The 17,722-nt window shown below is 53.5% G+C and overlaps 3 protein-coding genes across 3 annotated transcripts; all 3 read left to right on the top strand.

Annotated features, from left to right (window-relative positions):
• Positions 1-207: 207 nt before the first annotated feature.
• Positions 208-6,544, top strand: tbpl2 (TATA box binding protein like 2). Its single transcript, XM_061843309.1, has 9 exons — positions 208-362; positions 576-792; positions 928-1,075; positions 2,984-3,173; positions 4,011-4,098; positions 4,206-4,297; positions 4,364-4,531; positions 6,161-6,255; positions 6,333-6,544. The coding sequence occupies exons 2-9, from the start codon at positions 745-747 to the stop codon at positions 6,407-6,409; spliced, it is 906 nt and encodes a 301-aa protein (XP_061699293.1). The 5' UTR covers positions 208-362; positions 576-744; the 3' UTR covers positions 6,410-6,544.
• Positions 6,545-6,652: 108 nt separating this feature from the next.
• On the top strand, positions 6,653-11,863 carry atg14 (autophagy related 14). The gene is made up of 11 exons (XM_061843306.1): positions 6,653-7,040; positions 8,210-8,272; positions 8,331-8,373; positions 8,457-8,538; positions 8,956-9,193; positions 9,604-9,833; positions 10,163-10,280; positions 10,576-10,666; positions 10,750-10,835; positions 10,903-11,077; positions 11,532-11,863. Exons 1-11 carry the CDS (start codon positions 6,808-6,810, stop codon positions 11,652-11,654), a joined length of 1,482 nt encoding a protein of 493 aa, XP_061699290.1. The 5' UTR covers positions 6,653-6,807; the 3' UTR covers positions 11,655-11,863.
• Positions 11,864-12,015: 152 nt separating this feature from the next.
• On the top strand, positions 12,016-17,695 carry LOC133513527 (multimerin-2-like). The gene is made up of 16 exons (XM_061844392.1): positions 12,016-13,661; positions 14,041-14,057; positions 14,111-14,207; positions 14,275-14,358; positions 14,439-14,489; positions 14,570-14,680; positions 14,796-14,897; positions 15,185-15,286; positions 15,549-15,593; positions 15,657-15,896; positions 15,995-16,057; positions 16,119-16,181; positions 16,258-16,320; positions 16,941-16,995; positions 17,062-17,315; positions 17,386-17,695. The coding sequence occupies exons 1-16, from the start codon at positions 13,028-13,030 to the stop codon at positions 17,676-17,678; spliced, it is 2,274 nt and encodes a 757-aa protein (XP_061700376.1). The 5' UTR covers positions 12,016-13,027; the 3' UTR covers positions 17,679-17,695.
• The last annotated feature ends 27 nt before the right edge of the window (positions 17,696-17,722 follow it).

A 17,722-nucleotide genomic window follows, 5' to 3' on the forward strand; every position in this document is an offset into this window, starting at 1 on the left:
CGTCCAAAGCTGTTGAGCGCTCGTTCGCTTTTCTTCCACACACACAAAGACGTCATTGTTTGTAGGCATTTCGTAGCGACATTATTTATTATTTTTGTATACCTGGACTCTTGTGGAGATAAACGGTTTGGAACATGGATGGATTATCCCCTCCATGTTTTGTCGCATCAAGTTTGTGATATGATTTCTCATTTAATGTACCGGTGGAACATTCCGAGAGCTATTAACACATCCATATATATGAATTGGCCAATGGGGACGCATTGCTCATTAAGCCCGCCCACCCGACAGGTTTGTGTCCAAAAAAGTCGCGCAGAAATTGGAAGGCGAGCAAAAAGTCAGGCAGCACGAAAGCAAATATGGTACGTTCTTTGAATTTATTATTTTTCTATCTGTCAATGTGTCTCTCTTTCCAATCGAGAATTTGAAGCCGCATGTCGAACGTGTGGCGTGGTTGTTTCTTTTCTCTCCAACGCCAAACTGTTCTTCAAGCCATTTCTCTCTCCCCCCCCCCCCCATTTCATTCCATTTTTCTATTCTTTTGCCTCCTCGGACTTTCTTGTGGTTCCCGACAGGAACGCGCCTGACGGCCGTCGATCGAGGGAAGCTGACCTTCCGTGTGCTGACATGTCCCCAAGATGTTCCTGTCCGTGCTGATCGGCAGGAGATTGGACGCAGCTGTTCCCAAGCTCTTCCTCCGAGTCCGGGAGCAGCTCCCGGACGGGGACGCGAGGTTGCCGAGTCATGGACGAGTCCGCCCTGGAGCGTTACTTCGATGACTCCATCGCAAACGTAATCGTCGGCCCGAATGATGGGTTTTGTGTTTTTGTTGACCTTGGAGTCACATCGCATCAGAGATGCTGCACGTCCGATTGAATAGCGCTCGCGTGATCGACTGTTTAAATGACTCCGGGTTCAACCTCGAAGGACTCTGGCTTCTCGACCGAGCGGGAGCCGCCGCCCGACTCCGCTCGGGTTTCGACCCCCGTCCCGCGGTCCCCGAAGTCGACGGCGGACGACCTGGACTTCAGCTTCCTGCCTGATGAGCTGAGCGTCAGCACGCAAGACACGGAAGGTACCGGCCACGGATTTTGAACTCTGCGTCGGTGGGACGTTCTTTGGCGGGCGCTAACAGAAAAGGTAAAGCTCGCGAACATTTGAGAACCGAGCGAGTTACGACTTCTCTTCTTTACGCCTTTGACGGGAACGCGGCCCCCACCGACATGGCCGCCATCGAGCCACATGGGTATCGATGTAAGACGGGTCTGCCCCGCGAGTTGGCTTGTCGCGCACTTCGTAGCCATTTTGAGCATTTATTCCATATCCTTGACATCCGCTTAAAGGTCTCTGAACCAACAAGTGGTGTGCTATTTCCCATTCCAAGTAAGACATCTCAGGGTACTAGTAGAGCAACTGTTTTGATCATAACGGCACTTTTTGCCGACTGGCAGACATTAAACCTTACTAGCACACTATCGTGCTACGCTATTCACACAACTAGCTCCGTGTCTCCTGGGCCCACTTGTGGTTTTAGCTCACGAGAAACATGTACTGTACTTGCAACTAGTATACCTGAGTAGTAGTACTAGCAGTGTGGATAAATGTGATGAAATAACCTCACCGGAAAGAGTCGTCCGAGCGGCTGCTCCGCCCATAGGGCGAGGTTAGCCAACGCTTCAGGGCGGCCCCAGGGAGCGCCAAAAATCTGGTAAAAATTCACTTTTAATATCCTTCCATCTATTTTCCTAGCCGCTTATCCTCACGAGGGTCGCAGGAGCCTATCCCAGCTGTCAACGGGCAGGAGGCGGGGTACACCCTGAACTGGTCGCCGGCCACATGGAGACAAACAGCCGCACTCACGAGAATGAAAGAAATTGGTACTATTAGCTCTTATCTTAAAGTCAAAAGTTTCTACTCATGAGGAAAGTAAAGTGGCGCAAATGCATATGAATCAAAGTCATTAATTGGAGTGTGGGGTGGGGGGGGGGGGCGGGCAAATTGCAATCAGCTCAACTGGAGTGAGGCTCTCTGCCCCTGATGAGCAGAAAGATGCGTTCACTTCCCCTCGGCAATAACGGTGCTAATAAGAGCTGAACGTGGACGGCAGCAACGCGGAACGGTTCTGAACCCAAAAACGATGTCAATATCAAACGTAAAAGGTTAAAGAACACTGACGGGGGGAAAAAATTAAGTGCTGATCTTCATTTTGTAGAAATGACTCGCTTATCTATTATGTTTTGCTCTCTGTATGCACAATAACATCCCAAATATCCTCCCAATGCGCTTAAAGCTTCAGACAAAGAAAATCAAATGAGACAAAAGGAAAGTGAGTCAAACCCAGATGCACTTTTTCCAATAACTTGGGAAGGCCTCCAGCACTCCCGCGACCCCCGTGAGGATAGGCGGCTTGGGGACTGGATGGGTGGATGGATGATGACGAACATTTTGCACGGGGGAAAACGCGGAGAGCATCACTTCCTATTTTAAGTCGTGCCCAATGAATATTGTTACGCCGCCTTGTGGCTGATTGGCGTAGTGATCGCTGTGTCAAATATTACCAAAAAAAGGGGGAAAAAAAAGTGGACCGTTTTCGGAGACGTATGCACGTAAATGGCCGCCGGAGGGCGCCACACTGGCCATGCAGGGCCGGATCCGGAACTTCTCCTCGTCTTGCGAGTGGGGATAAAAGTGGACTTGGACATAGAAATGAGCTGAATATCAACGATGTGCAATACGTACTCAAATGGCTTGAAGTGGCTACTAGTGCATGACACGACGACGTTATAGCGTTGTCGAGTTTCTAGCGCAGCGCAGTCGCTCACGACCTTACTGGAATTTAGTAGCCCAAAAGTGTGCCGAAGTGGCTTACTAGCGCTCGATTTCCCAGTGCCGAACGGACACCGTTGTGCTCCGGGTTTGCAAGTACTTGGTTCCGAGTTCCCGGTCAGCGGCGATGGCTTGTTTGAATCTTCTCGATTGGCAGGAAGCGCCGCGTGTCAGCACGTCGACGTGGGCCTGGCGTCGCCCCGGCGAGCTGAAGAAGACGACAAACCTTCCTCCTCATCCTCGCAGTCGGCGAACACCGGCGCCGTCTTCTGCCCCATGACCCCCATGACCCCCGTGACCCCCGTGACCCCCGTGACTGAGAGGTCGGGGATCATCCCGCAGCTGCAGTAGGTCCAGCTTTCCTGTGCGTGCGCGCGTGTACAAAAAGAGCATTAAACGGGTCCAACTCGTTCAGAACGCCGCGGCTCGGGCGGGCCGTGACCAGAACGAAGCGGTCCAATTCCAAAGTCTTTGCACTGGCTTGCAGTCAGCTTTAGAATAGATTTGAAAGTTCTGCTCCTGGTCTATAAATCTATAAGTCCTGAATACGTGAAAGAAACTCTCGTGGAATACAAAGCCAGTCGGGTTCTGAGACCGGTTCTAATCATGGAGTGCAGAGTCCAGCGCAAACATGGCGAAGCAGCATTTGGCCGCTTTGCTGGCGGGAAGCAGAAGTTGCTGCCAACAGTGGGCACGTCGGGCCCAAGTGGGAGGCTTTAAAAACTGCTGCAGTTCTTCCACTTTTCATCTGTTTGAATGCTTTTGATGACTTCAAGCGCACCGAGTGACATTTGCTTTGCTTCCATGTGAAAGTGGATTTATTGATTTTGACGTTGGTCCCAAGTGAACGGAAACACTCCACAGGTTGTTTATGTGATGCTGTGCTGTGCTGTACTGTGCTGTACTGTACACTATATATATATATATATATATTTATATACAATACATTTATTTAGTACTTGCGTGTGGCAATGTTGTATGTATGTGGCGAAACGATGACTGCAGCGAACCTGTTCTTACTCCCCCCTCAGCTTCTCTCGATCCTCTTCCCGTGCGTACTTGTTTTTGTTCCTGCTTCTGTTGTTGACCTTGTTACTGTGCAAGTTCTTGTTCTGCCTTTCCGTGTTCCCCTTCGCGGTCTCCATGCTGTGCACGTTCTCACTCGACTGCACGTGCGTGCGCAGGAACATCGTTTCCACGGTGAACCTGGGTTGTCCCCTGGACCTCAAGTTCATCGCTCTTCAAGCCAGAAACGCAGAGTACAACCCCAAGGTAAGTTCAATGCCGGAAGGGATTAGCTTAGCGTGTTTATTGTGGCATTATTAGCGTTACATGTTCAAGCGTAGCACATGTAGCATCAGCATGTTTGGCTGCACCAGCGCTTCGCCGCCGTCATCATGAGGATCCGCGAGCCCAGGACCACGGCGTTGATCTTCAGCTCGGGGAAGATGGTCTGCACCGGAGCCAAGAGGTGGGTAGCCCCGCCCGGCTCGACGGCACCGTGGGCTTTGACGCTCGTGTCTGTGAGCGCGTGCAGTGAGGAGCAGTCGCGACTGGGGGCCAGGAAGTACGCCCGCATCGTGCAGAAGCTGGGCTTCCCCGCTCGCTTCCTGGACTTCAAGATCCAGAATATGGTGGCCAGCTGTGACGTTTGCTTCCCCATCAGGCTCGAGGGCCTGGTTCTGACCCACCAGCAGTTCAGCAGGTACGCTAACAACTTCCTCGCACATCTTGTCCAGTTCTCCCTACCGGCTGCCATCGTGTCACTGCGCATGTTCTTGTTCCTGCCCGGCCTTGCTACGGTTTGTGTTCACTTTGCTCCTTTTGTTCTTTTGAGATCTTGTCCCTGCTCAAGTTCCTCACCCTGTTGATCACAGGTTCTTGATCTTGTCACCGTACATGTCCGTGTTCCTGCTAATTTTGAATCATGCTACTCCATGATTTTGTTCCTGCTTAAATTTTCCTTCCTCTTACTGTGCATGGATTTGTTGCTGCTCAAGTACTTATTTTCTTTTTAAAGTTTGCCAACCTGTTTTACACAGGTTATTGATCATTACTGTAAGTGTTCTTGATTTTTATCATTTTTCATGTTCCTTCAAGCTCTTGATCGTTATACTGAACATGTTCTTGTTGCAGATCAAGCTACACGTCCTGTTATTTCCATGGAGTTCTTACTGGTCAAGTTCTCAAGCTTGTTACCGGTCATGGTTTTGATTCTGATGCATGTTACTGTTACTGTGCATGGTCTTGTCCCTGCATGCAAACTTTTTGTGTCCTGCTTTTGAACTTGTCACGGTTCCTGTTCTTGATCCTGCGCCTGTCCATATTCTTGCGACAGTTCTCAATTTTAGAACCATTCCCGTTCTTAATCCTGTGACTGTACGTGTTCTTTTCCTGGTCAAAAACCCATCCCTCTTCCTGTGCGTGTTCTTATTCTCAGAGGTCCTCCCTCACCCTGTTACTCATCTTCGTCCTGCTCGGCCTCTTCATCTCATCACTATTCGTGTCCTTGATCCAGCATAATCTTGATCTGATTATTGTACATGTTCTGGCTCCTTCTCAGCTTTGCCACTGTGATTGATCTTGTTCCTGCTCAAGTCCCCATCTTGTTTTTGTGCATGCGACTCTTTCTCAATCATCAAGTTTATCCTCATTATTGTTCCTACTCTTGTTACTTTTTTTTGGTCCTATTAGGCCAACCAAAACGGAGGATCCACATCCCTTTCATGCTGGAACAGTTTTACTGTGTCAGAGTTTTTTAGCTTCCTCTTTGGTTTCATAGTAATGTACGTAGTTCAAGTTAGTTGAGTCAGTCAAAGAGAGTTTCTGGAGTGGAGGGAAACTAAGACAAAGCATTACTTGTAAACGGGATGAGAAAAATGTTCAATGTGGACGTTGCATGTAGCTGTCGCGCTAAAACTTGAGGGAAGGACGGAACAAGATAGAACGGGAGAAGAGTAGTGCAGGACGCAGGACGTCGACCCGGCCCTACAACTCAAGTGTGGTGGGACTAAGTCAATTAGAAAAGTCTGTAGGGGTGGGGGGGTGTACAAGCAATTCGGATATGTGAGCTGGTTCTTGTTCTTGCTCAGGTTCTCCATTTTTATGCCAACCCTGTTATTCTTCTTGATTGTGTTAGCGTGGAGGTTCTTGCTCGGGTTCTCCATGCTGTTATCGTTCACACTTGGATCCCTGTAAGTCTTGTCCCTCCCCGCTGGAGTCCTAAATCTTGTTAGCAATCACACGTTTTTGTAGTTTTCTCACCTTGTTGTTCCTGCTCACGCCGCGGTTGCCGAGGGCACGTGTCTGAACGTGACGTCCCGCGACTGTGCAGTTACGAACCCGAGCTGTTTCCGGGCCTGATCTACCGGATGGTGAAACCCCGAATCGTCCTGCTCATTTTCGTGTCGGGGAAGGTCGTCCTGACCGGTAGGGGACCTCGCTCGTTTGGTTGACACCCCCCCGGCCGGCAGTCGCTCACGCTTGTCCGTCTCTTTCCGCCGCAGGAGCCAAAGAGCGAGACGAGATCTACGAGGCCTTCGAGAACATCTACCCAATCTTGAGAGGCTTCCGCAAGCAGTGAGCGCCACGGCTGACCGCATCGCTTCCTGTTTATTTGTTGCTCGTTTTGACTTGTTTTTCTGTTGCCGTTGGGACTTTGAGTCGCTCCCAATCCGGAGAAGATAAAACTGAATTATTTGAAAAGAAACAAGTTGAAGTCATTCCTCCAAGCAGGCCGCACGTCGCCGCTGTCGGGCTTCGGCGGAAGGTCCGCCCACTCGGTGTGACGTCAGCACATAACCAAAGCTGAAACCGGAAGTGGGGAACTGATCTCCTCCGCTGGTCCCAACAAAAGCACATTTTACACGCGTGACGTCACCACGGACAACTCGTGAATGTTGACGTCGCGGACGAGTTCGGTCGCGTGGTCGCGTCACTTAATTCCCCAAATATTTAAAGAGCGCTGTTAGCCTTGCTAGCATGGCGTGCTCGGCGGGGCTCCCGGCCGCCCCTTCCCCCGCGGGGAGGCCTCCGCGGCCGCATCAGGCCGCGCTGGCCGCCGGCGTCATGGTGGAGTCCGTGGACGACGCGGAGGGTCTGTTCGTGGCGGTGGAGCGGTGCCCTCTGTGCAGCACGTCCCGGCGGAGGCTGACGTGTGCCCGTTGCGTGCAGGCCGGAGACTTCGTGTACTTGGACGGCAGGAACACGGAAAGGTGAGCGCGTGGCGGAACTTGGCAGGCAGGTTCCGACATTTACGATTCACCTCGGCGTTTTACGCGGAAAAAGGAACGATGGCAATTTTTTTTGACCTGACTATCGGAAATGTATTGACTCTGTTTACATCGGCGTCATTGTCACCCTCCAAAGTTCGGAAAACTCCTCAACAACCTGGAACACTTTGCGTAGGCACCAGACCCCGTTGACATATTAGAAGATTGTACTAACAAAACATGATTTACAACAGACACACACACACAAGATCACTGTGCATTTTGTAATTCCCTTCTCGTGTGTGTTTTTTTTTTGTTGTTGTTGTTGTCGACGTTTCACCAAACGCGCAGCCTTTGCTTTGTTTACTTTCTTTTAGCTCAGGCAGCACAGCGACTACCTGTCGCCAAGTTAGCATTTAGCTGAGTTGTCTGCCGAATTGGAAGGAAAAGGCGACTTTTTTTTTTTTTTTCTGTCAAGCTTTGAGTTTAGTTTTTCTTTCTTCCAGGGGCATTCCTTGTTTTATTATGCGAAATATTGCCCGGTTTTGTTTCACGGCTGCGGAGTTGTTCTAAACGAATTGGACAGCACTTTGGTCAACCCAATTTCTGGCTCGATGACTCCCAACCAAAAAAGGAAGCGAAATTCTGTTGGCCGTGCTCCACTCGCTTCCCTTCTCGAGTTCTTTCGGGCTTAACTCCTTCCACCGAGGACACGAAGATGACGACATGTTGGGGGCGACCCTCGATGACCTCACTCAATTCGGACGTCTATTAAATATGACGTCACGCCACTTCCCCTATGACGGGATTTAGTAGCTCGTCGCACTCAAACGTCGTAAATGGACTTTGGTTATAATCGCGACTGGAATGGTAATGGTGGTTCTGTGTAGACAAAAAAGGACATTATGAGTTGTTTAAGGTTCTGATGGCTACTTTGAAACGATCCCAAGAGATGCATACGGAAGGGCTTTTACCAGGTTTGCCGGTTGTTTTAGCAATCGTGTTAGCGTCGTCGCATTTGACTTGTTGGTCGAGATGAGCTGACAATGAGCGAATGCAATGGCAAGCCACGTACTGGTACCACCTGAGGTGGGCGACATCAGGACGCCCGCGCACAAAAGCCAGTGAGACTCTTTGAGATTGTCTCGTGACGTCACACCCGCCAATCACAGGTACGCGGACAAGATGGCGAGGCTCAAGACGCTGAGGGACGAGAAGGAGCAGCTGCAGCAGAGGTGAGAGTTCGCGCGTGTTGATTGAAACCCGGCCCGTGCTCATGGTCCAACCCCGCAGGGTGGTCCGCGCCATGCACGGGAAGCTGCAGACCGACGAGACGGTGAGTTTGAGCGGTAGGCGGCGGCGGCGGCGGCGGCGGCACAACGCTTTAGCGGAAGTCTTGTGCGACTCTGCTGTGTTCAGAAGTGGAAGATGATGTGGTGCCGCATGAAGACGGAGCAGATCCAGCAGGCGCTGAGCTGCGCGAGCCAGGAAGTCCAAAGCGGTGAGTCCCGGACTTGTGTTGTTCCGCGTTCGTCCGGCGGCGGCGGCGTCGTGTCGGCGCTCGTCACCTCGCCTCCCGCCCGTCTGCCTCTCCTCACCGCAGGGCGTTTGATCTTTTCACGGAGTTGTCCACAAACGCCTCTGCCGCCGTACGGCCCCCTTCAGAAGTACCGGAGCGGCGAGGTCAATTCCTTCGTTTTTAGGTTTTGGATAAAAAGATGACTATCAGAACCGCAGCTGCTACTTAGACACGGATGCGTTCGGCAACTCGGGACCGAGCGGCTTTTGTGTGAAAGTCAGCGGAAATGTTGGGAGAAACGTTCGTGAATAAAGGTTTTATTTTTGGCGGGGTAGCGTTTCTCACAATCGCAACGGCGCTGACGCGGCCTTCGGTCGCATCCGCCGTCGTCCCCCGCAGACGAGGAGCTGCTGCTGCGCCGGCAGGAGGAACGCCAGCGCCTGCAGCGCCGCGCCGGCCGCCACCGGCAGAAGCGGGAGAAGATCGAGCGGCACAACCGCCGTCTGGACGAGCTGCTGCAGCGACGGCGGGACGAGCTAGGCGAGCGCGTCGCTCAGCTGGCGGCCACGCGGCGGGATCACATCGCCGAGTTGACCGCGTACATCTTTCCCACGCGGGAAGAGAAGGCCTGCAGCAGGTGAGCTCCGAAAGCCCTCGAGTCAAACGCGAAGGTCTTCCCCGCCGGCCGCTCGGTCTTTGTTTTGCTACAGTCGCCGCAACAGTTGTCGTTGACGTCATCCTTCCGATTGATTTTGCCGCCAGGAGTTGGGTGAACGAAAAACGGCGACCCCGTCACAGAACCCTCTGCTGTACTGCAACGTTAGGGGAGCTCGCACAAAAACCACCAAAGTGGGAAATGCATTTGTTTGTAAAGTTTGCTCATGTCGCATGGTCACATCATTTTTCCTTTTGATTCATAACAAGCGGCATTTCATCAAATATGTCAGTCGAAACGGCGCTTCGGGTTTTCCACCAAAGAATATGACAATCGGCGTTTCGGGGAGTTTGCGGAATACCGGCGCGCCGAGCTAACGGCGCTCCCCGCAGGGACCCGGCCGACGCGGCGTCGGAGTGCGAGCCGGCGCTGACGTCCAGCACGGTCAGCGAGCTGGCGGAGGCGCGCAGGACCACCTACATGTCGGGCCGCTGGATCTGGGACGACCAGAACGGCGAGACCAGCGTCAGCATCGCGGGGCCCGCCGTCTACCTGCCCGGCAACGGCGACTGCTCGGCCTACTACAGCCGGGCGGACCAGAAAGGCGCCGAGCGCGGACCAGGTACGGATGAGCGGCGTGGCCGTGGCCGTGGGCGTCGGCTCGTCTTTTGCGCTCGATGGGCCTCGCGGATGCTTTGTGTGCGCGTGGAAGTGGGGTGAGGCCATCGTGGTCCCCCCGACCCGACCCGTTCAGAACATCGCCCGCCAGCGCCCTTTTTCTGGGAATCTTCTAGAAGGTGATCGTTTGAAAACGTGTTACCGCTCGCCCTAGCATGCCTACGATGATCATTAACCCATAATAGGAAGGCTATTCAGGGTCAAATTGGAGCCGATTTGTTATTTTGGAAGCGCGTATCAAAGCGTGTAAAGTGAAGCAGCCGTGCCTTCCAGAACTGGACCACATCGACCCGGCCCACACCATCAGCGCGGCTCTGTGCTACGCCACGCAGCTGCTCACCATTTTGTCGCACATCCTGGACGTCAACCTGCCCAAAAAGTTGTGCAACAGGTGCCAACACACACACACACACACACACAGACGTGCACGAGTCCGGAACTGGGTCGATTTAGCTCAGCGGGCAGAACTTTTGACTTCCGAGCAAGACTTTGCCATTGAGGATGTTTAATGTTACGACTGAGAATTTCTTTTTCATTTCTTTCCCTGATGATGTGAATTAAAACTTGTCGAGTGTTGCCGTCGGCCAATTGAATCGGCGGCGGCCCGCTCGGGACCCTGCGACCTCGTGACCCCCGGCTTCTTCTTCTTCTTCTTCTTCTTTTTTTTTTTTTTTTTTTCCCTCCAGCGAGTTCTGCGGCGACAACCTGAGTCGCTTTCGCTTCACGCGCGCGCTCGGCAAACTCAACGCCAACACGCTGCACCTGTGCTTCTCGCAGGTAACCACGGCGACCGTCTGTACTTTTCTTATTGTTATTTTTTCATCTGTGTGCTTTTTTTTGTTGTATATTTGTGCACGCAGCACGTGGACAGTGACAAGCTCCACCCCCACCACACCTTGCGCAACATCATGTTTTTGGTGTCGCCCGACAACGCCAACCTTGGCAGGTGAGGCGACGACGTCGCGGTTGTCGAGCGCCCCCCTCCCCACTCCCCGCCTCCTTCTCCGCCTCAGGACGGGTCCGTTCGAGGTCAGCGGCGACCTGGAGGGCTCCATGGAGTTCGTGGAACCGGAGGCGTCGCGGCCCGCCGAAGAGAGCGGAGACGAGGCGGTCAGCGACGACGAGACCGACCTGGGCACGGACTGGGAGACCGTCCCCAGCCCGCGATTCTGCGACATCCCCTCGCAGGTACGCCCCCCCCCCAAAAAAAAAGAGGAAATGGAGGCCCCGGGCGTCCCGCCTGCGCCCCGATTTTGGGACCGAAAGGCAGAAATAAAGCCACGTCATGGCGACCGGTCAACTACGGCAAAGCGCCCGGAAAAACGTCCAAGAGCCAGCAAAGATTTGGCCTTTCCCATGCACGTTTCCATTTTTGCATCAATGAACTTTGCTGGAAGACGTCAAGCCAGTCGGTCGACGCCGGTTCTGATAGTTAGCGAGGCCGCGGGTCACGTGACCTTGCGTATTCTCAATCATGAGTTGCGGGACGTAAAAACGGCGAGGTGGCGTCGCTCCGACCGGGAAAAAGTTTCCCCCGCTTGACTGATTTAAGCGGTTCCTTTAGCCAAATTTCATTTGTTTTTGCTTCATTGGGTCGTTAAAAAGTCCCAAGTTCGAACCCTGTCCCACCCCTTTTGTGCAGCCCATGGATCTTTCCCAGAGTGCACTGCAAGTGTCTCAGCCGTCCATCAACACGGGCGGGATGATCTCGTCGGCGGCCGCCTCCGTCACGTCCTGGTTCCGAGCGTACACGGGCCAGCGCTGACCTCGGAGCCCGGCGTCACCTCGGCGCCGTTGCCCCCCCCCCCCCCTTCCCTCCTCGAGGGTGTGCGTGTGGAGAGAGAGAGAGACGCTGGTTACTATGGCGACGAGGGCCACCGTTTCCAAAGGTGCGCTTTATTTTGGGCTCGAGCTTCTCCTGGACCGAAGTTTGCTGTTGTTGTCAATAAATAAAACAAAAAATCTTTTTTAATACGTGGCGTCGTCGCACCCTTAATAGTAATCGTGTACGTAGTAAAGTGCACTATTTGCCTGTAATAGTGTACTTTACAGCAGTAGCGTAGAATATGTTGTACGATCACGTACGACTGTAACGTGTTCTAATCTCTGGTAGGAGTAATATATATGCTGTACTAGAAATGGTGCAATATACTAATACTCAAGTAATAATAGTGTAGTAATACATCACAACACCACAGCGCCCCCGAGAGGCCATGCCGCACATCGTAAATGTCGCAATTTTTTTCCCCTCTTTTCCTGTCTGACATGAAATGGGAATGAAATTTTTCCTCATTTTTAGCCCAATTAGCATGACCAAAACTTTTTGTGTTCATTTTGGGAATTTCAATTTTTTTTTTTCCCCCCACATTTTCACTTGTGACTATTTTTGGGTTGTTGTTTTAAATATTCAAAGTTGACTTTTGCGAGTTATACCCGCAGATCGTTCAAATCCAAGACTGGGACCCGGCTGCTAAAAATGGGATTGCAAAATCTCTGCAGTTTACCGACGGTGCAGTACTATCAGAAACGCAAACGAAATGTCTTTTGGCGGCTTTGCGGCCACGAAGTGACGCAAAGGATCCCACGTAGTTCGGGAGCGACCTTTAAGGGTCGCCGAGCAGGATGCGGAGCCTACGAGAGGATTTTACAAGCGCTGTGGCGGACGTACTCGGTCGGGACTGATGTCGAAGTTGTTCAAGAGCCGCGCTTGGCAAAAGCTTTCAAATCTGCGGTACAAGTTGAAGTCCTCATAGTAGCAGCTTCAGGACTTTGTAGGAAGAGTGCAGCATTAGTACACTTGTGCTGTTGTTGTGTGAGTGTAGGAACAGTTTCGGACTAGCGTACTATTTGGGCAATAATTTACTCGTGCAGTGTAGTATTAGTGGGACAGCATATGCTTATCGTATCACCGTGGCATATAGATTAGTGAAAAATGCAGGAATTGTCTCCTGATCGTGTAGTAATACCACACGTAGTAGTAGTAGTATTACCGTCGTAATAGTGCAGTATACACGGTATCGCGTGACAATCTTGTAGTCGGCTATAGACGCGCTGTCCTGTCAGTGTGTCAGTAGTTTGGTAGTAGCGCCTCCGCGTGTCAAATGCGAGCGAGGAGATTAGCGGATTAGCGTGTTAGCGATGTTTGCTAGAAGCTGCAGAGGCTCAGCGGGCCACATGATCTCTAATCTGCACGTTGCGGGAGCGGAAAACTGCGTGCGTGTCAGCCGGGTGCCGGTCCAAATGCCAGCCATGAAGTTTTTCCCAGCCGCCGCCGTCCCGCTTCTGCTTTTCGGCCAGTCCGCAGTCTTTGCTCTGCTTCCCGCCGCGGACCGGGAACCCTCCTTCAGGACGCCGAGCGCGTCGCAGGACTCGTCCACACCCCCAGAACTACCTGTGATCTGGAGCGAGCTGATGGGATTGAGACAGCTCGTGCTCAGTCTTCAGACGGCGGTAGTGGAACAGCGCCAGGCCCTCCGGGCTTCCGAGAGCTCCCGGAGGGACGGGCAGGAGGCGGCGGAGAAGCAGAGACGGCAGCTGGAAGCCGTGCAGGTCCAGATGGAGGCGGACAGGAAGCTGGTCTTCGGTCTTCAGGCGGCGGCGGCGGACCAGCGCCAGGCCCTCCGGAATGCCGAGACCCGTCTGAGGGACCGTGAGGAGGCGGCGGAGAAGCAGAGATGGATTTTGGACTCCCTGCAAGTCCAGATGGAGGCGGACAGAAAGCTGGTGAGCGAGATGCATGCTGACCTCGGGACGAGGGACGAGCGCCGGCAAGGTCAGTAACCTTAAACTGCTTCAGTTTCCGCCTAGACCATGCGAGTCCAGCTATACTACATACTGTAACTCCTGTCAGACTACGTACGTGTGTGAGCTCAGAGACTATCTGAGGTCAGACCGGAGAGTTGAAGTCTTGTCCGAGTCTGTCTTCCCGTATCCGGTAACAAAAGGTTTTCCAATCTAAAAAAAAAAAAAAAACGTTGTAGGTTCCTGTAGGTCCAGAAGAAAAATCAGAAGCCGGGGAATGGTTGTAAGTATTGTAGACCTTTGCATTCCAGCAATGTCGCGCAAGTCCGCTCGGACGACGTCTGATGACTTCCACCGGTAAGTCCAGTGGGCCCCGGACAGCCCTGAGCCCTGGCAGGGCTGTTTCTAAGTATCGATACTGACCAGGGTCAGTCCCTTTCGGTGGCCTTTTCGACCTGAGGCCGCTGAAGGTAACAAAAGTGTTTGGTTGCGTGCTACTCAGAAGACGTGTGGAGTCTGCAGTCCAGACTGAACACCAGTGAAAGTTCTGTGGAGGACTTGAAGAAGAAGACGACGGGTGAGTCCAATCGCCCGCTTGACCGACATCCGCGGACTGGTCGCTAAACCTGACAAATGATGTCCAGTTCTGGCCGGAGACCTTCCCTTCCTGAGGACCAGGTTGAGGGCCAGTGAGAGCGCCCTGGACCAGCTTCGGAGGAAGAGTTCAGGTGATCTTCAGCATTTGAAAGCTCAAGGCAGCCAATGGGAGCCGGCCTCGCGGGTCACGTGACACTTGCTATGCTTACAGTCCTCGCATCTCGCCTTTGCCTGCTGGAGGGTCCGAGGAAGGGCAGCTCGGGTAAGAACCGCTTCCAGTTTCTTGTCACTGGTTCAGCAGAAGCCCACGCTCACTTTTTTTTTTTTTTTTTTTCTTTCCAGTCGAAGACTCTGACGTCCAAGGCCATCAGAACTCCAGCCGCGGTCACGTGACGGCCTCAGGTGTGGCCCAAGATGGCCGACGGCGGGAGGAGGAGTCCCTTCTGGACACAGGTGAAACTCCGGGTTCTGGTTTTGATGGTAATTAATAATTACTCTGAGAGATTAGAGGAAGCTCCACGAAGACCACAGACGTCTTCAATCCGGATGACGGCGTGCTGTCTTTCAGGTTTATCAAATCTGAACCACAACGTGAGCGCGCTCCATGCTCAAGTGCTCCTCCTGGAGGGCAAAGTGATGACTGGAGAAAGATCCTCCAAGGACATCACAGGTAACCATAGAGTGGAGGACTTGTGCAGATCTAGCCTCCAGAGGGTTGGACTCTGTAGACCTTGATCCTGGAGGCTTTGACTCAAAGCGGAAGGCCAGAGTCCGAGGTCTGAACGATGACTGTCTGGATGCTCGAAGTCTCGTTTTCCCAGTGGTTTTGACCTGGAGTTCTAGATTGTGGCGCTACGGACACTGGACGTCTCGACTGAGGATGTTTTGAGTCTGTGGGTCTCGAGTCTGCAAGTGTACCCTCAGCAAGGTCTCTGACGATGACGTGCTGTTTTTCAGACTTATCGGCTCTGCACCACAACGTGAGCGCTCTCCATGCTCAACTGCGCCACCTGGAGGGCAAAGTGGCGACAGGAGCGCGACACCTCCAGGACATCAGAGGTAACTACGCATTTGAAGGGGTTCGGCTGGTCCGGCCTCCGGAGGCTTGGACTCTGTACGTCGAGCTCAACTCTGGAGGCTTTGACTAGAGGTCTTGACTCCGTTTCTTGTGGTCTGGAAGTCTGAAGTCTCAAGTTGTAGATTGTGGAGACGGAAACTGTGGGAAGTTTTGACTTGAGAAGTTTAGATTCTGTAACTGTGCGCCGGTTGCTCGTGACTTGGGAAGGCCTGATTCAGGACTGGTTTTGTCTGTTGCCTGCAGCTGCTTTGGCGAACACCGCGAACGACACGCAGACACAAAGTGAAGGTAAGCGCGCAATTGCCGTGCGTGCGTGCGTGCGTGCGTGTCACTGAGGATTCTGGTCTGCAGGGTTGCAGGTGCGACTGAGCGTGGTGGAGGACTTTGTGGAGGATCTGCTGACTGACAATTCAGGTGAGGTTCTAGAAAGAGAACGTCAGGCTGCTGTTGGGACTAGAACCTGCGGAGAATTGCAATTGCAACGTAAGAGGCTGCGCTCGCCTTCTCCCTGTCGTCGTCACTTTTCAGTCCAGTCAAGTCAACTCTCCAGCATGGAAGCGCAAATGGCAGACGGGCGCGACAACGCCTCAGGTGCAGTATGCTAATATTTAGCATGGATTAGCAGGTCAGCACGCTCGCTCGCTCATTCGCTAACTCTCTGCCGATGGGCCTTAACGTGGCGCCCGAAGCTCTGGAGGTCGGCTTGAGGTGGGCCGAGGCTCGCCTGGAGAAGCTGCAGGTCCTCGGCTCGGGTCGGTTTCTCGACTGCCTCCCGGCGGACGACTTTGGCCTGACACTTTTGTCGTCCTTCAGCTCAGGCGGCGCAACTTTCTGACGTGGCGGCGCGAGTGGCGGCCGACGCGGACGCCGCCGCAGGTTTGCCCGTGTTCGTTCTGGCGGCCGTGACGGCCCGTCGTCTCGTTCTCATCGTGTTGTCGTGTTGACCGTGGAGCGTTGGAGGCCCGACTGAACGTCAGCGAGAAACTTCTGGAACAACTCGGGACTCGCAGCGCAGGTGTGTGTGTGTGTGTGCGCGATGGTGATGATGATGATCATCATCATCATCATCATCATGGCGACGTCCCTCAGCTCGGACAACGCAACTCTCGGAAATGAAGTCACGACGCGAAGCCGCTCTCGTGCGCTTTCTTTCAGTGTCGGGGCGAAGTCTGGAATTTGTCCCGGTCTGGAAAATTGACACGAGCTTGATTTCAGAGCCCGATGTTGTGTTTGAGGTGCTTGGAAGCGTCGCGTCAGTGTTTGTGGGAGGGTCTTAGTGCATCCGCGATTCTGATTGGCTGAGAAAATTCCACCTTCGGCGTCGACGAGCTGCCGCTGAGCTGAGTTTGCTTCCTTGCGTCGTGGCGCGGTTCTGGACGTGCATCGTTTCAAATGTTGTTATAGTAAAAGTGGTTTGACGGACGTAGAAAAATCAAAATCGTAGTTTTGGGGAAAGGACAACGGAAAACAAAACTTTGGAGCCAGAAAATGATGAACTGGTAGCTTGACGAATTTGCGGACAATTATCGTGCATTTTATCATCTGCAGAATGAGAGTCTGTCAGAAGTTTGTCGCGTAGCCGTGCGACCGTTTTTTTGTCGTGACTTCCTCCTCCCGCGTTTGTCAGCGTTTCAGGTGGAGTTGAAGACGAGCGAGGCGAAGATGAAGAGCGTCCAGGCCACCGGCGAAGGTGGCGCAGACAAAATGGCCGCAACGGTGGGCGCGCGTCCTTCTCATGTTGGTTTCCCCTTGGCAGAGTTGACGTCGCGTTTGCGTGTTGTGGAGCGAGGCGGCGCCCGGATGTCAGGTCGGTGTCCAAGTCGTGTTCGACCGCCGCCGTCGTCGTCGTCATCCACGATGTCGCCGACGTCGTGACAGCAGGCGAGACCAAGGTGGCCTTCGCCGCCGCGCTCACGGACTCGGGATCCGTGGGACCTTTCGACCGGGAGACCACTTTGATCTTCTCCAAGGTTTTCGCCAACGTCGGGCGGGCGTACGACGACGCCTCGGGTGAGTTTCGGCCCGCCGCCTTCGCGACGGACGGCCGACGATAAAGGCGTCACGGCCGATGTCCGCGCAGGCGTGTTCACGGCCCCCGTGGACGGCGTTTACGTGTTCAGCTTCACGGCGGCCGACTTCCTGAAAGGCTACATGGGCGTCACCTTGTACCGCAACCAGCAGCCCGTCGTCTCCAGCCTGGACCTCAACGACCACGGCGGCTACGCGTCGGCCACCAACGGGGCGCTGATCCCGCTGGAGACGGGAGACCGCGTCCGCCTCAGCCTGCCCGCGAGCTACAGACTCTACGACGACGCGCGCAGCTTTAGCGTTTTTAGCGGCTTCCTGCTGTTTCCGCTGGAGGCCGATCGATGAACGGCCTCCGTTTGCTTCGTTCCTGCCCAGGGACGACGTGACGC

Source organism: Syngnathoides biaculeatus, chromosome 15 (genome assembly GCF_019802595.1).
Source record: "Syngnathoides biaculeatus isolate LvHL_M chromosome 15, ASM1980259v1, whole genome shotgun sequence".
Lineage (NCBI taxonomy): Eukaryota > Metazoa > Chordata > Actinopteri > Syngnathiformes > Syngnathidae > Syngnathoides > Syngnathoides biaculeatus.

What these genes read in the sequence shown, in the direction of transcription:
- tbpl2 (XM_061843309.1), top strand. Translation starts at nt 745, where the DNA reads ATGGACGAGTCCGCCCTGGAGCGTTACTTCGATGACTCCATCGCAAAC. An exon ending in GTCTGCACCGGAGCCAAGAG is followed by an intron (nt 4,298 to 4,363) that starts GTGGGTAGCCCC and finishes GAGCGCGTGCAG; the next exon opens with TGAGGAGCAGTCGCGACTGG. An exon ending in GGGGAAGGTCGTCCTGACCG is followed by an intron (nt 6,256 to 6,332) that starts GTAGGGGACCTC and finishes TTTCCGCCGCAG; the next exon opens with GAGCCAAAGAGCGAGACGAG.
- atg14 (XM_061843306.1), top strand. Translation starts at nt 6,808, where the DNA reads ATGGCGTGCTCGGCGGGGCTCCCGGCCGCCCCTTCCCCCGCGGGGAGG. An exon ending in GACGGCAGGAACACGGAAAG is followed by an intron (nt 7,041 to 8,209) that starts GTGAGCGCGTGG and finishes CGCCAATCACAG; the next exon opens with GTACGCGGACAAGATGGCGA. An exon ending in GAGCCAGGAAGTCCAAAGCG is followed by an intron (nt 8,539 to 8,955) that starts GTGAGTCCCGGA and finishes CGTCCCCCGCAG; the next exon opens with ACGAGGAGCTGCTGCTGCGC.
- LOC133513527 (XM_061844392.1), top strand. Translation starts at nt 13,028, where the DNA reads ATGTTTGCTAGAAGCTGCAGAGGCTCAGCGGGCCACATGATCTCTAAT. An exon ending in ACACCTCCAGGACATCAGAG is followed by an intron (nt 15,287 to 15,548) that starts GTAACTACGCAT and finishes TGTTGCCTGCAG; the next exon opens with CTGCTTTGGCGAACACCGCG. An exon ending in CGTCCAGGCCACCGGCGAAG is followed by an intron (nt 16,996 to 17,061) that starts GTGGCGCAGACA and finishes TCCCCTTGGCAG; the next exon opens with AGTTGACGTCGCGTTTGCGT.